The sequence below is a fragment of the Narcine bancroftii genome, chromosome 7, assembly GCF_036971445.1.
Source record: "Narcine bancroftii isolate sNarBan1 chromosome 7, sNarBan1.hap1, whole genome shotgun sequence".
Taxonomy (NCBI): Eukaryota; Metazoa; Chordata; class Chondrichthyes; order Torpediniformes; family Narcinidae; genus Narcine; species Narcine bancroftii.
Genome location: NC_091475.1, coordinates 212,374,206 through 212,391,465, shown reverse-complemented (window position 1 = coordinate 212,391,465; position 17,260 = coordinate 212,374,206). Strand labels below are relative to the sequence as shown.

The 17,260-nt window shown below is 38.6% G+C and overlaps 1 protein-coding gene across 6 annotated transcripts in view; it reads right to left on the bottom strand.

Moving 5' to 3' along the window:
• LOC138739676 (nuclear mitotic apparatus protein 1-like) overlaps nt 1-17,260 on the bottom strand; it is a 173,207-nt gene that overhangs the window by 46,762 nt on the left and 109,185 nt on the right. For all 6 annotated transcript variants that reach the window (XM_069892221.1, XM_069892217.1, XM_069892218.1 and 3 more), the window contains exons 10-12: nt 5,630-5,790; nt 3,392-3,506; nt 2,221-2,338 (exon numbers count right to left, since the gene is read on the bottom strand). In XM_069892221.1, coding sequence (XP_069748322.1) covers nt 2,221-2,338; nt 3,392-3,506; nt 5,630-5,790 — 394 coding nt within the window. The remainder of the gene's footprint in view (nt 1-2,220; nt 2,339-3,391; nt 3,507-5,629; nt 5,791-17,260) is intronic.

Sequence of the window (17,260 nt, the reverse complement as noted above, 5' to 3'; positions counted from 1 at the left end):
TTTCCCATGGTTGGAGAGTCTAGGACAAGAGGGCACAACTTCAGGATTGAAGGATGTCCGTTAAGAACAGATGGGGAGGAATTTCTTCAGCCGCAGGGTGGTAAATTTATGGAATTTATTGCTCAGTTTGTTGTGGAGACCAGGTCATTGGGTGTATTAAGGTAGAGCTTGATAAGTTCTTGTTTAGACAGGGCATCAAAAGTTGTGGGGAGAAGGCTGGGCAGAGGGGCTGAGTGGGGAAATGGATCAGCTCATGATTGAATTGTGAGGCAGACTCGATGGGCTGAGTGGCCTAGTTCTGTTCCTATGTCTTATGGTCTTATCCATGTCCCTCATGATGTAATAAACCTCGATACCATCACCCCTCACTCAGCTTCCTATGATCTAGGGAAAAAAAAGTCCTACCTGTATTAACTTTCTTTCTAATCCCAAGAATATCCTTTTGATACCCTTTCTATCTTAGCTATATCTTTCCTACAGTTGGGTGTCCAGAATGGTGTTCAATATTCCCATTGTTATCTTTGTAGCTGTAATACATCTCTTGGGTTCATAAATGTACAGATGTGAGCATATAAATAGCCTGAACCAATGGTGAACCAAATATCTGAGGGATTAGGAATGCTTCTGGGTAGGTGGGACCTGTACAAGCCAGACAGAGCAAGACTAATTCCCTCACAAGAGGATTATCCAAGGCAATGGAGAAAGATCAGCAGGGAAACCAGTAATCGTACAAGTGAACAGTTATAGTTGAGACACATTCCTTGCAGAAAAGGGCAAGGCATTAATTGCCAGAGCAATTAAAAGAAATGAAGAAAAATTACAAAGAGAAAAGGGTCATCATGTTGATGAGTGAAAATTAGGGAGATGCTAAAGCGTGAAGAAAGAGCAAATGTGCTACTAAACTAGTTGTTGATGAATGGAATCTAAAAGACTTTCACACCCTTACAAATCACAAATAGACTAGGGCTTTTCTCTTTGTAGTGCAGAAGGATGAGAGGGGACTTTATAGAGATCAAAGCAAAAATGGAAGATCAGATTATTAATGAAATTGCAAACGATTGCCCAATGATGTCGTGCAAAGAGACTTGGGAGGGCTTGTGCCTGAATTGCAAAAGGTTGGTTTGCAGGTGCAGCAGGCTATCGAGAAGGCAAATGGGACGTTGGCCTTCATCGCTCAAGGGATTGAATTTAGGAGCAGGGAGGTTCTGGTGCATCTGCACAAGACTCTTGGATGAAATAAAAATTGAGGGTTATGAAGTAGGGAGGGTTCAAGTTTTTTTGGGTAGGAATGAATAGATTGGGTACGGGTTTGTACTGTGCTGTTCTATGAGATGGTACAGGGGCAGCGTACACCAAAAGCAAGAGATAGGATGGGGCAAGGTACTAATTGAGGAATTACTATTAGTCTTTACCAAAAACCTTAAAGACTAGTTGAGATGCAGAATAGGCTAAAAAAGATAGTGAGAGAGGTTGGCAGTACTTGGATGTGGTGTATCCAAATGCTGAAGAAAACGACCAGAAATGGAAGAAGCAATGGCCTTAATCTTATGAAGGGCTATAAATGCTGCACCCTTGTCAAACAAAGCACGATCTTCCCACCTAATTAGTTTGAAAATTCAATGATGGGCAAACCACAGGAAACAATTATAGTCATCACCCAATAAATCATCATTTTCAATTAATAAAGGAAAGCCAGCAAGGATCTGTGAAAGCTAAATTGTTCCGGTATTCTTTTCATGAGAAATTACAAGACAATGGAATTCCAGATGATTGTCACCCTGACTTTGGCATTAACCCAAACCCAAACCGGATCAAGTGCAGGCCCAAACCCAAATCTGAAGCTAAATGCAATCTGCTGAGGAACTCAGCAGGCTGAGCTGCACAGTGGGAGAAAAAGAACGGCTGACATTGACCATTGTTTTCCTCCAACAAGAATGAGTTTTGCTCTCGATCCAGTCCCCCCCGTTCCTACAACCAGAGGCGATGTGAAAACCAATTCACATTTATTGCTTCTGCTTCAGGAACCAATAATACACATCTGCAATCTTGTATTTTGGAACCAAACAGAAATATTTCACAGGGTACAAAACACTACATTATAGGGAAGTTGTTTGAGAGGGCTATATATTTCATCCTGACCACAAACTAAACTTACTCTGCTTGGTAACCTCACTGCTGCACGGACGAGGAGATGATGCACAATGTTTTAATGAAGATTACCGTGTATGATAGGTCTCCATTTTCCTCTTCGAGTTTATCAATTTTTCGTTCCATCTGATTTTTCTCAGTCTTGAGATCCTGACTTTGTTTCTGTGTATCACGCAGTCTGTTCAGCAAACTGGAGGTGGGAAGTTAACCCATTAAATCAAGGCACAAGTCAAGCAATAAACTCTTTACATGGCACTGGCTCCTGCAATCGAAATTTTTTTTTAAACTTTCAAATACTGTACAGTGACAATACAGAGCAGAGACCTTCACCAAAGAGAGAGGATAACCTGAACAAGTCGATAAAAGATACACAAGAAAAGCAGAGAAATTGGGTGCAAGGGAGAAACACAAAATCTGCAGATGGTGGAATCTTAAGCAAGCAAAGAGAAGCTGTATGGCCAAGGTTATTATCATACACATTAACTTGTATTTGCTAATAAAAACACCATTATCCCCGCATCCTGACCAATAAGAGAAAGAGAATCCCTTCAGATACACCAGGTGTCAGAATTCCCCATTCTTTCCAGTTCTGATCCTAAATGTTGACTGATCATTGCTACCCAAGGATGTTGCCTGACCAGCTGAGACCATCCAGCTTTTCGTTGCCATGGGCAAGCTCTTAGTTCAAACACTTTTGTAACAGTGGGACCAACTGCAGTTTCCAGTCAGGAAAATAAATGAAACGAAAACAGAAGAGGCTGCGCTGATGAAGAAGAGAAGCAGAATTATTGTTTCAAGTTGAAAACCTCAATTTTGATTTTGTACTTGAATGATTAAGTGGATACAATCGTCAGGAAAGATTGAATGGGCTGGGACCACTCTCTCTCTCTCTCAAAAAGCATCATCTCACAGTGGTATGAAGACAATTCTGAAAGGTGTTGCTTAGACAGTCAGAAAACATTTCTACAAAATTAAAAAGGGGCACTTCTAAAAAGCAGTAGTCACCAATAAATAAATTGGAATTCAAAGAGAAATCTGAACCCAAAAAATCACTGCAGAGGATAAACAGCATGGATGCTAAAGGAGTTAGCATTGAAAAAAGGACAAACTGATTTGCCAAGGTAAAGGAAGATGGAAAAAGCCTAAGCCATTTCAGCCCATAAATATGATTACACTCAACTCAACCCTATCAATCCACTGAGGATCTCTCTCCCATCAGCATTGAATGGAGCTGCACCAATACCTTTCACATTTTTCCCTCAGATGGCTAAGTTCGTCAGGCTGCTCCTCGGACGCCTGCTTCTCTGTTAATTTCACCAACCGCTCAACCCTCTGCTGCATGACGGAGATTTGTGTCTCTGGTGAAAGGAAATAAGATCAGGAGAGAGTTCAGCTGCACATCTTAGTTTCTTACTTCTGATAAGCCTTTCTAAGCATGCCCATCTTCATTCTATCACAGTGTGCAGCGGCAACTTTTCATGAAAGGGCTAAAGAGATCGGAAAGACTGTCCAAGTACCAGTCATTCAGTTATCTGCTCCTACAGGGCAGGCTTGGAACTTTCAGGCTTGGAACTTGGAGCAAGGATCAGAGGGGAGTGTGCTTCTTACTGTGGCTGGATGATCAGTAAGGAAACCTGGCATGTTTATCCAGTCCTGGCTCTAATCTCAAACCAATACGGTTGATCCCAATACCACTCTGAAGTGGTACATTAAATCCAATACTGCTGAATAGAAGACAGAGAGTAGTGGTGGAAGGGCATTATTCTGGCTGGAGGGGTGTGACCAGTGATGATATATAAATGAATTGTATGAAAAAGTAGGAGCATGTGCTAGCAAGTTTGTTGGCGTTACACGCGAACCACAACTACGCCTACGTTAGGTTCGGCAGTGGCAGGGAGGAGACCGTCTCAACCAGGAATCTCCTCCACTCCTCTTTCAAAGTCACTAAAACAAGAGACCAGGACTGCAAGCAGTGCTCCAGACGCAGCTTCAGCAATACCCAGTACAGTTGCAGCAGAATCTCCCTGTACTTAATTCAAGGACCTGGTACCAGCAGGAGCACCCACCACTCCACGGCATCCCTCAGCCCAGGACGAAGCTGACCGGGCATACATCCCCGTCCCCAGGCAGCTATGGGGCGCACAGGACCTCCTTGTCCACCAGGGGCCCACTTCAGCCCTGGGGGATGAACCTGCTCCCCCACCCATCCAATACGACTCTCACACATCGATCCTGGCCCCTTTGGCCACCCCTCCACACGGCACCACACCAGTCACACAGACCCCTGCCGCCAGGCCCCCTACTTCCCCTCCGACTAGTGACCAGAAGCCAGTCCTATGACGGTCACAGAGACCCCGGTGGCCCCCGGATCGTCTCAATCTGTAAATATTGTATTTTGTATAGTGGTACGATTCCTTGTTACTGCCCTCCCCAAAACAATTTTATATAAGGGGTGAATGTGGTGGTACTGCAGGGGGCAACCTCTGTACCTGCAGGAGTGTACCGCCGGCCTACTTCAGGGGGAAACCTCTGTACCTGCAAGAGTGTAAGGGGGCAGGACAACACTTGGCCGGCTGTCAATCAGTTGGCATGAAGGGATCAAGCCTCACCCGGTCGGGTGTCAATCACCCTCCGGGATATAATCCTGCACCAGCCTCCCGAGGCCTCACTCAGAGTTGCTGCAGCTACAGCCAGCCTGGCTCTGTGGAAGTCTTTGTGGATTAAAGCCTGTTGTACAGTCTTTATCTTGTATGTGTCTGATTCTGGCTAACAGTGCACCACACTGCTGGAAGATGGGTTTCAGGTAGGGGATGGGGAAAAGTTTAAAAGATATGTGAAGTGCAAGTTTCTTTTAAATACAGAAAGTGGTGGTTGGACAGGCAGCCAGAGGTAGAAGCAGGTACAACAGTGGAACATTAGAGGCCTCTACAAAGACAGCTGAATATGAGATATCAAATGAAAGCTAAGTTTTGGTTTGATCATATTCAGCACAGACATTGTGGACAAAAGGGCTTGACTGTTTTGTAGCACTGACCTATGTACGATCTATCCAGTAGTGGGAGAGTCTAGGACCATAGGACACAGCCTCAGAACGAAAGGACATCCCTTCACAACAAAGATGAGAAGTTACTTAAGCCATAGAAAGGGTAGTGAATCTGTGGAATATGTTGCTACAGATGGTTATGGAGGCCAAGTTATTGATTAGATGTAAAGCGAGAGGTTGATAGGTTCTTGATTGGTAAGGGTGTCAAAGGTTATGGAGAGAAGGCAAGAGAATGGAGTTGAAAGGAAGAAAACATCAGTCATGATATGAATGGTGAAGCACACTCGATGACCTGAAAAGTCAAACTCTGCAATTAGGAATCTGCCATAAACCTAGGATGTATCAATTCAAAGAGGGGCCCTACTATTATGTTCCCACACACAAGAGTGAAGTGCAAACAGAGCCCAGGTCCCAGGGATATAGCTTCAGGCTTATTACCTTTCTCAGTAATCAGCTTGCGGGCCTCGGTCAGCTCGATCTCCAAATCGTCACGAAGCATTCGTGCATCTGCCAGCTGCTTCTTCATCCGTCGTACCTGGACCACTGGGGTCCGCATGAAGTCCCGCATTGGTGACGTTGGGGAGGTAGAAGGGCCACAGCTGTAACGAGGGAAGGGAAGAGATAAATTCCATCAAGCCAAGTGGCCAACCTTTAAATGTTTAATCCTTACAATGTTGTTCATTCAGGATCAGAATATTGGGAACAACCCATACAATCCCCTCTGCTTCTTGTGCACAACTGATCTGCCTGCTCTTTAGAAGCAGGAGGCCATTCAGCCTGTCAAACCTGCTCAGACATTCAATCCGGTCACAGACTCAGTTCCATTTACCTTTCTATCCCCAGAATCTTCAATTCAAAGAACTATCTGTGTCTTAAAGACATTAAATGAGGAAGCCTCCACTGCTTCCACAGATTTGCTACTCTCTGGAAGAAGCAGTTCCTGCTCATCTCCATCCTCCATCTATTCCCTTAAATCTTGAAGCTATATACCCTAGTTCTGGTCTCACCTGCCAGTGGAAACAACCTCCTTCTATTTCTTTCACAGTTTTATATGTCAATACAAGATCTGTCCTCATGGATCTAAACTTCAAAATCTCAGGCTACTCTATCCTCAAATGATAACTCCTTCATTTTCAGTATCAGCCTGGTGAATCTCCTCCACTCCTCTTTGAAAGTCACTAAAACAAGAGACCAGGACTGCAAGCAGTGCTCCAGACGCAGCTTAAGCAATACCCAGTACAGTTGCAGCAGAATCTCCCTGTACTTAATTCAATCCCTCCAGCAATGAAGGCCAACATTCCATTTTTTTTCTTGATTCACCTAGCCGTAGCAAAAAAATGTATTATGTCAACCTGGAAATTGGAAGATAATTTGAAAATACAACAATGGTATATAGAAATGAATAAATGTATTCCATTAGAAAAAATAACATATAGTTTAAGAAATAATATTGAAATATTCGAACAAGTATGGGAGCCTTACATTAAATACAATAGCGAAAACCTACCGGGGACAAACATTACCTAAGTTGATGGAAGGAGAAGGAAAGAAAAGAATGGACTCTGTAGAATTTCTGGTGTATTTTTGTTGAATGACAACATTGTCTGACTGAATTAATGCAACCTAGATTGTATACCTAAAATGGATGAGGGGGGGGGGTGGCTTGGGAGGAGGGAGGGGGGGGGAGAAAAAGTCACTGTAAATGTGTGAAAAAGAAAAAGTGTATATCATGGCTATTGTGATTTATGGTGTGAAAAAAAAAAAACAAAAAAAAAAACAAATGAACTTGTGATTTATGGTGTGAAAAAAAAATTAAAAAAAAACCAAAAAAAAAACAAATGAACTTCTTGTGACTCATGCTCAAGTACTCCCAGGTCCCTCTGCGCAACAGCATGCTGCAGTCTTTCACCAGATAAATAATGTTAAACAAGAAAATCTGTGGGGCTTGGCCATGCTAATGAGCTGAGCAGGTGTTTTGAAAGAGCTCTCCACGAAAAAAAAGATGGTTTAAAAGCTCAAAAAACAGAATTTTATCATCAAAAATGGATAAAACTGCTGCGAAATGACCATGGCAACCAAAAACAAAAACTGAAGAAGTAACAGCTTATACAAGACATCAATTGGAAGCCTGATGAGGAGTGACTCAGCAGGGGCCTTGGGACCAGCTGAAGCCCGCAGAGCTGGGGATTCGGCCCAAGATATAACCACCATCCTGAACATGATGGAAACTTGATGCAGTCGTTTTACGAGTGTGGAATCAGCGATGAGAGAGATCAGAGAAGGTAACGGAAACTGAAGAAGTTGTGGAAGACTTAAATGAAGGAGTGACTCATTCAGGGGATGAACTGGACAAAGCAAAAGACAGGCTGAAAGCACTGGAAGAAAAGGCAAAAATATGGGATACAGAAAAGGAAGGACTGATGGACAAGATCAATCATATGGAAAATTTCAGCAGATGTAACAATGTAGGAATCATTGGACAGAGAGAAGGAATAGAGCAGTGGTTCTCAACCTTTTTCTTTCCACTCACATCCCACTTTAACTATTCCCTAGGCCATCGGTGCTCTGTGATGAGTAAGGGATTGCTTAAGGTGGGATGTGGGTGGGAAGAAAAAGGTTGAAAGCCATTATTTTAATCGTCCCTCATGGACTCGTTATGTGCACGGTTTCAGAACTTGAAAGGAAATGGGCCAACGACAATTTTTCTCAAGCCAAATATTTCAGTAACAATTGGGTCCAGAGCAGTAATTCTCATCCTTCCTTTTCCACTTGCAAAGTGGGAAGGGAAGGTTGAGAATCACTGCCTTGGTCAAACAAAGAAAGGAATTTGACAAGGTAAAGAGACAACTGAGATCTAAAAACTTTAAATATTCAATGATTTATCCAGCAACACTGAGGGTGGATGTCTCAGAAGGTAATCAACAAATTTTCAAGAGTAAAGTGGAAAAATTTTTAAGAAAGTTATGAAAAGATTAGTCGTAATCTGAAAGGACTGAAAAGACCATTTCAAAACTGGACAAACTGAAAGATGTATGTTTTTTATTTATACTAATAGTATTGAGCCGTCTTGTTTTCACTGTTATAAGAAAAAAAACTGGTTTATATGGAGAGCTTTGAAAAGACGGAAAAGTGGTAAGGAAAGCAGGAAGGTGGAAGTGGGGGGGGGCAGGAGATGGTGCCGGGAGAGAAGAAAGTTTAAAAGATGGTGCCAAAGGGAGGGTCATGTAGGCTTTTTTACATGGGCTTCTGGGTACTATTGTTAACGTCACCATCAGAGCTAGGGATGTGTGTGTGTATTTCTTAAAGGGGAAATGTATGCGTTGGAAATGTCTTTTAATAGGGAAATGTTACAACAGTATTTAGAAAATTGGAAAGATATTACTATTATAAACTTGTGTGAAAAATGGTATAGATAAAACACTAAAGTCTATTAGTCTTAATATTAACATGATAAACGTGCTGGTGAAGAGGAAGAGGGTCTTGGCAGACTTAAAGGAATTAAAAGTGGATATAATCTTTCTGCAGGAAACACATCTTACCTAACTGGAACACAATAAATTAAAAAGAGGAAGGGTGGGACAAATAATTTTGTCTTCCCTTGGTTCAAAGGCAAGAGGGGTGGCTATTGCAATTAATAAAAATATACCAGTGTAAATAGAAGATATCTTGATTGATCAAGCTGGAAGGTAATGTAATGGCTCTCTGTAAAATTTATGGAGAATCATGGAGATTTATGAATATTTATGCCCCGAATTTTGACAATAAAGCCATTATGAAGGATATCTGCTTAAAAACAGCAAAGGGAAGACAAAATATATTAGTTGGAGGAGACTTTAATTTCTGCTCCGACCCAATACTAGATTGGATCAGCAAGAACAAAAACGAGGGCGAAAGCAGCAAAAACCACAATTTCATATTTGAAAGGTCCAAATCTCATCGATGTATGGAGGCAATTAAATCCCACAGAGACTACTCTTTTTACTCAAGGGTGCATGACTCACATATAAGGATTGACTTATTTTTACTGTCTGCCCAGTTAAAGAGTACAGTGATAAAAACAGAATATCTCGCAAGACCATTCTCCATTAATTATATCAACAATGGAAAAGCAAGAGAATGTATACACTACATTGCTTAAAAGAACATACTTCTGCGAATTTATAAAGAGACAGATAGAAATATTTAGTGAAACAAATCTGTCGTCTTCTAATAGTAATTTTCTGATATGGGACACACTTAAAGCATGTTTAAGGGGACAAATTATATCCTATACAAAGAATCTTAAGAGGGAACATATGGCAGAAGTAAACAGTTTGGAGAAGGATATTAAGGAATTAGAAAAAAAATCAAAGAACAGGATTACAAGAAGAATAGAAATTACTGGAAAATAAAAAGCTGAGATATAATACAATAAAAACATATGGGACAGAAAATGTTATATTTAGCTATGTATACTATGAGTTGGGTGAACAGGCACACAAAGTTTTAGCTTGGCTGATTAAAACAGAGGAGTTGTCAAGAATGATAAATGCTGGAGGAGTCACGTGATGGAGTAGTGGCCGGACGGTGAACTCCAGCCCTCTCCAGAAAAGTCGGGAAAAACAAGAGAAAATACAAAGGCACAGAAATAAAAGTTAAAGAAAAGTGAGTATAAAGGTGGAAAGAAGATGGCGACAAAAAAAGAAAAATCAAAATGAACGGTAAGAAGAGAGGAAGAGAAGACAACGGAGGAAGAAGGAGAAGGCCTTACCTGTCCGAAGAGGCCCGCTGTGGAGAGAGAAGCCCGCTTCCTCAGGTCGGTAGAAATAGGACTACAAAAATGGCTCGCAGAGCCGAGTAAAACTGCGCAACCGCGCATGAAAAAAAACACACCGACGGGAGGGGGGACCAGCTGGGGAGTCGATCTCCACAGCCGGCAACGACAGCTGCAGAACACCTGCAGCAAGAAGAGAACACAGAAGACAATGAAAACAAGAAAGAAGAAAAGGGCAACAAAGAAACAACAGATGGCCAACCCAGAGGAAGAAGATGAAGAGTACAGTGAAATAGAAGAAGGGAAAGGCAAGGTAAAGGATATACTTTCTCTTGTTAGAGGATACATGGAGTCATTTAAAGAATGGCAAACACAGGAATTCAATGATTTAAGAAGAAGAATAAACAACACAGAAGAGAAAGTGAATAAAATAGATATGACCTTAACAGAAATGGGAAAGAAAATGGACAAGATGGAAGAGCGGGCAGTAGCAGCAGAAATGGAGGTAGAAGACTTAAAAAAGAAATTGGAGGAATCCAATAAAAAAACTAAAGAGACACAAGAACTACTAGCTCAAAAAATAGATATAATGGAAAATTATAACAGAAGAAATAACATAAAGATAGTGGGCCTTAAGGAAGATGAAGAAGGCAAGAATATGAGGGAGTTTATAAAAGATTGGATCCCTAAGACCCTAGGATGTCCAGAATTACAGCAAGAAATGGAAATAGAAAGGGCACATAGAGCATTGGCCTCTAAACCACAACCACAACAAAAACCAAGATCTATTGTAGTAAAATTCCTAAGATATACTACAAGAGAAAAGGTACTGGAGAAGACAATGGAAAAAGTAAGAGAGGGCAACAAACCACTGGAGTACAAAGGGCAAAAAATCTTCATTTATCCAGATATAAGTTTTGAACTCCTAAAGAAGAGTAAAGAGTTCAATACAGCAAAGGCGATTTTATGGAAGAAAGGGTATAAATTTGTACTAAAGCATCCAGCGGTATTGAAAATATTTATTCCAGGACAACAAAACAGACTATTCTCGGATCCAGAAGAAGCACGAAAATTTGCAGAACAATTACAAAAATAGACTGAGGGATGAAGACGGGTAATGAGAGTAAAAATGATCACGATTGATATGTATGTGGGTAGAGACAAAAATAGACTGAGGGAGGAAGACGGGTAATGAGAGTAAAAATGATCACGATTGATATGTATGCGGGTAAAGAGGTATAAGAGTGAATAGAGACAATGTGCATACGTGAATGTATCTGTACTTAGAGGAAAATATAGATAGTATAGACAAGAATTAATAAGGGAAGGTAATGGAATAGAGAGAATAAGGAGGGAATTAAAAGAGTGACCTTTGTGACATATGAAAAGTGAAATCTTTTCTGGGGGGGGCTGGGTGGGGGAAAATAGCGGTCACTGCAAAATCAGTTGACGCTTGCGAGTGGATTCGCAAATCCAAATGGAGAGGGGAGATGTGGTTGTCCGACAAGGGATAAAGGACAACTCCGGAGGGGAAGGGGAGATTGGGGATAAAGAAGATATAAATAGGAGAGCAAGGAAAATGTTGGATGTTGTAGGAATGTTGTCTTATAAAGAGTTGAAAATAAGAAAACAGAAATGGAAAAGGAGGAAAGGTAATGATGGAAAAACAGAAAGAGAAGATAAACAAAATATAAAATGGCTATGCTGAACTATATGACTTTAAATATTAATGGAATACATAACCAAATTAAAAGGAAGAAACTACTAAATTTACTGAAAAAGGAAAAAATTGATATAGCATTTGTCCAAGAAACACACTTAACTGAATTGGAGCACAAGAAATTAAAGAGAGATTGGGTAGGACATGTAACAGCAGCATCGTATAATTCAAAAGCAAGAGGAGTGGCTATATTAATTAGTAAAAATGTGCCAATTAAAATAGAAGAGGAAATAATAGATCCAGCAGGGAGATATGTTATGATAAAATGTCAGATATATTCGGAGTTTTGGAATCTACTTAATATATATTCACCTAACGAAGAAGACCAAAAGTTTATGCAAGATATCTTTTTGAAGGTAGCTAATACGCAAGGGAACATACTAATAGGAGGGGATTTCAACCTGAATTTGGATCCAAATATGGATAAAACGGGGAAAAAAATTAACAGGAAGAACAAAGTAACCAAATTTATAATTAAATCAATGCAAGAAATGAAACTTTTGGATATATGGAGGAAACAAAACCCAAAAGAACAGGAATACTCATACTACTCGGCTAGACATAAAACATACTCAAGAATAGACCTATTTTTGTTATCAGCTAGTATGCAGGATAGAGTAAGAAAAACAGAATATAAAGCGAGAATGCTATCGGACCATTCACCCTTAATATTGACAGTAAAGCTAGAGGACATCCCTCCAAGAATGTATAGATGGAGATTAAACCCCATGCTACTTAAAAGACAGGATTTTAGAGAATTTATTGAAAAACAATTAAAAATGTATTTTGAAGTAAATACGGAATCAGTGGAAGATAAGTTTATACTATGGGACACAATGAAAGCATTCATTAGAGGGCAAATAATAAGTTATGTAACCAAGATGAAGAAGGACTATAATCAGGAAACAGAGCAGTTGGAAAGGGAAATAGTAAACATAGAAAAAAAATTAGCAATGAAGGAAGATACAACTAAAAGAAGAGAATTGGCGGATAAAAAAATAAAATATGAAACATTACAAACATAAAAGGTAGAGAAGAATATAATGAAGACAAAACAGAAATATTATGAACTAGGTGAAAAAACGCACAAAATCCTAGCATGGCAGCTTAAGACAGAGCAAGCTAAGAAAATGGTATTGGCATCAAGGAAAAAAGACAAACAAATTACATATAATCCAAAAGCAATTAAGGAAAACTTTAGAGAATTCTATGAACAATTATACCGAACTGAAAACGAAGGGAAAGAAGGGAAAATAGATGAATTTTTGACTAAAATTGAACTACCAAAACTACAAATAGAGGAACAAAATAAATTAACAGAACCATTTGGAACAGTAGAAATACAAGAGATAATAAAAAAATTACCAAATAATAAGACACCAGGAGAGGATGGATTTCCAATAGAATTCTACAAAACATTTAAAGACTTATTAATACCGCCCCTCCTGGATGTAATCAACCAGATTGATGAGACACAAAACTTACCAGATTCATGTAAAACAGCAATAATTACAGTAATACTAAAACAAGGGAAAGATCCACTCTCACCAGCGTCATATAGACCAATATCTTTGCTAAACACAGATTATAAGATAATAGCTAAACTATTAGCAAACAGATTAGCAGAACAGGTTCCGAAAATGGTAAATTTAGACCAAACTGGATTTATCAAAAAAAGACGCACAACAGACAATATTTGTAAATTTATTAACTTAATTCATGCAGTAGAAGGAAATAAAGCACCTACAGTAGCAGTTGCTTTAGACGCAGAGAAGGCCTTCGACAGAGTAGAATGGAATTATTTGTTCAAAGTATTGCAAAAATTCAGTTTACCGGAGAAGTATATTAATTGGATTAAAGCATTATATAAGGGAGCGTTAGTGAAAGTGACAGTAAATGGACATGTATCAAAGCAATTTAACTTAAGCAGGTCAACGCGGCAGGGATGCCCACTATCACCTTTATTGTTTGCGCTAGCTATAGAACCACTAGCAGAATTGATAAGAATAGATAATAATATAAAAGGAATAAAAATAAAAGACAGGGAATATAAAATCAGTCTATTTGCAGATGATGTTATAGTGTACTTAACAGAACCAGAACTATCAATAAAAGAATTATATAAGAAATTGAAGGAATATGGAGAAGTGTCGGGTTACAAGATAAACGTAAATAAAAGTGAAGCAATGCCTATGAATAATGCGGATTTCTCAAAATTTAAGAAGGAATCTCCATTCAGATGGCAAATGCAGGCAATAAGATACCTAGGTGTACAAATAAACAAAAATCTAGGCCAATTATATAAACTCAATTACAATCCACTAATGAAAAAATTACAGGACGATTTAGAGCATTGGAAAGATCTACCACTAACACTGATAGGAAGGATAAACTGTATTAAAATGAACATTTTTCCAAGGATATTATACCTTTTTCAGGCATTGCCAATACACCTGACAGAGAAATTCTTCAAAGAGTTAAAGAAAATAATAAGGAATTTTTATGGAGAGGGGGGAAACCGAGGATAGCACTAGATAAATTAACAGAATGGTATAAACAAGGAGGCTTACAATTGCCAAACTTCAAAAATTATTATAGAGCCGCACAATTAAGATACCTATCAGATTTTTATCAAACAAGGGAAAAACCAGACTGGACGAGATTAGAATTAGATAAAATAGGGGAAAAGATACCTGAACACATATTATATAAATGGAACGAAAAATTGGTACAACATAGAACTTCTCCAGTATTACATCATCTCCTCAATATTTGGAAGAAGATTCATGTAGAAAGAAATAAAACAAATTATCAATTACCAAAACTAATATTGACGCAAAATAAGCTACTCCCTTTTACAATAGATAACCTTTCCTTTAGAGAATGGGAAAAAAAAGGGATTAAAAGAATAGAAAATTGTTTTTCAGGAAGTAGATTCTTATCCTTTGAACAAATGAGAGATAAGTACAATATAACTGGAGATACAGTGCTGGCATATTACCAACTGAGATCCTACTTGAAAGATAAATTAGGAAGCAATTTGAGTTTACCAGAGGGAAGTAACCTTGAATATGTGATTACAGATACAATGTTAATCAAAAGATTTATAACAAATATGTATATTAAACTGCAAGAAAAGGAGAATGAGGAAACAAATGGTAAAACTAAACAAAAATGGGAACAAGATTTAAATATAAAGATAAAAAAGGAAACATGGGAGAAATTATGTTCTGGAACGATGAGAAATACAATACGAGGCTACGTATGATACAATATAATTGGTTACACAGACTATACATTACACCGCAAAAGTTAAATAAATGGGACCCAACAGTATCTGATAGATGTTTTCGATGTAAAAAAGAAAGGGGAACAACAATTCATGCAATCTGGACATGTGAGAGAGTAGAAAAATTTTGGGATGATCTCAATCAGATATTAAATAAAATAACAGAAAACAATATACCAAAGAATCCAGAGATCTTTCTCCTAAGTAACATAAAAAACAAAGAATTTGGAATTGATTTGGAGGATGCACAAAAAAGATTTGTTAAGATAGCCCTAGCCGTAGCAAAAAAATATATTATGTCAACCTGGAAATTGGAAGATAATTTGAAAATACAACAATGGTATATAGAAATGAATAAATGTATTCCATTAGAAAAAATAACATATAGTTTAAGAAATAATATTGAAATATTCGAACAAGTATGGGAGCCTTACATTAAATACAATAGCGAAAACCTACCGGGAACAAACATTACCTAAGTTGATGGAAGGAGAAGGAAAGAAAAGAATGGACTCAGTAGAATTTCTGGTGTATTTTTGTTGAATGACAACATTGTCTGACTGGTTTAATGCAACCTAGATTGTATACCTAAAATGGATGAGGGGGGGGGTGGGGTGGGTGGCTTGGGAGGAGGGAGGGGGGGGGGAGAAAAAGTCACTGTATATGTGTGAAAAAGAAAAAGTGTATATCATGGCTAATGTGATTTATGGTGTGAAAAATAAAAAATTTAAAAAAATAAAAAAAAATAAAAAATAATTAAAAAAAATTGTTCCTTAAAACAAAAAGAATGATAAATGCTATAAAAACAGAAACAGACACTAGTATATAAGCAAAACGAAATTAATGACACTGTTAGACAATATTACACAAAACTATACAAATCAGAATTACTAGAAGATGAGAACGAAATGGAAGAATTTTTGCTGAATGCTGAACTTTCAAGGCTGGAAGAGAGAAAAAGAATAGAATTAGACACTCCCTTCATAAGGAAAGAAATCGAAAAGGCCCTGGGCACCCTACAGGCTAATAAATCACTGGGAGAGGATGGATTTTCATCTGGATTTTATAGACAATTCAAGGAATTATTAATGCCCCTTTTAATGGATGTCCTGGACCAAGCTGTGGATAAACAGACCCTCCTGGAGTCATTCTCAACCACGATTATTAGTGATACCAAAAAAGAATAGGGGCCCATAAAAAACTTTGTTATACAGACCAATTCCCCCCCCCCCACCCCTATTAAATGCTGATTATAAGATAAGATAAGATACTAGCAAAAGCACTGGCTAATAGGTTTGGCTAATACTTGCCAAAACTGATACATATAGACCAAGCAGGATTTGTTAAAGGAAGGCATTCCTCAAATAGTCAAGGAAGATTATTTAATATAATACACATGGCTAAATCTGAATGAAATCCAAGTATTACAGTCTCCCTAAATGTATAAAAAGTATTTGACCATTTGGATTGGCCCTTTTTATTTAAAATACTGGAAAATTTTGATATAGGCAGAACATCTATAAACTGGATAAAAACTTTATACCATAAACCACAAGCTAAAATAGTAACAAATAATCAGATGTTGGCAGAATTCCCTTTGATTAGATCAAGCAGACAGGGATGCCCCCTTTCCCCAGTGCTTCTTATTTTAGCGATTGAACCACTGGCGGAGATAATAAGAAGGGATCTGGATATAAAGGGCGTCAAAGTTGGGCAAAAAAACCCACAAAATCAGTCTATTTAAATGGATGACGGATGGAATAAAATATCTTGGAACAGCAACTGACAATAACTTGCACAATCTGTACCAACTAAATTATCTTCCTCTTCTTGGGAAGATAGAAAGAGACGTGCAGAAATGGAGAGACTTACTGATCACTCTGGTGGGAAGGGTTAACTGCGTCAAAATGAAAGTGGTGCCAAGGTTGCAACACTATTTTCAATCGCTGCCTATGCTATTGCCCCAAAAAATTCTAAGCAACTAAACAACCATATTAGACGGTTCCTATGGAATAACAAGGTACCAAAAATTGCACTGGAAAAACTAAAGTGGGACTATGGGCTGGGAGAACTTAAGACTTCCAGATTTCAAAAAATATTATCCAGCTGCACAGGCTAGATTTCTCGCAGCCTTCTTCACTGAAGACAACCCTCTGTCTTGGGTTCAAATGGGAATTTACTCAACGGAGGAGGAGGAAGCAAAAGACTTTATCTATAAATGAAGAGTCAAATCACTAAAGAAAAAGACCGATAACCCCATTCTAATACATATGATTAGAAAATGGCAAGAAATTAATGAAGGTCTAG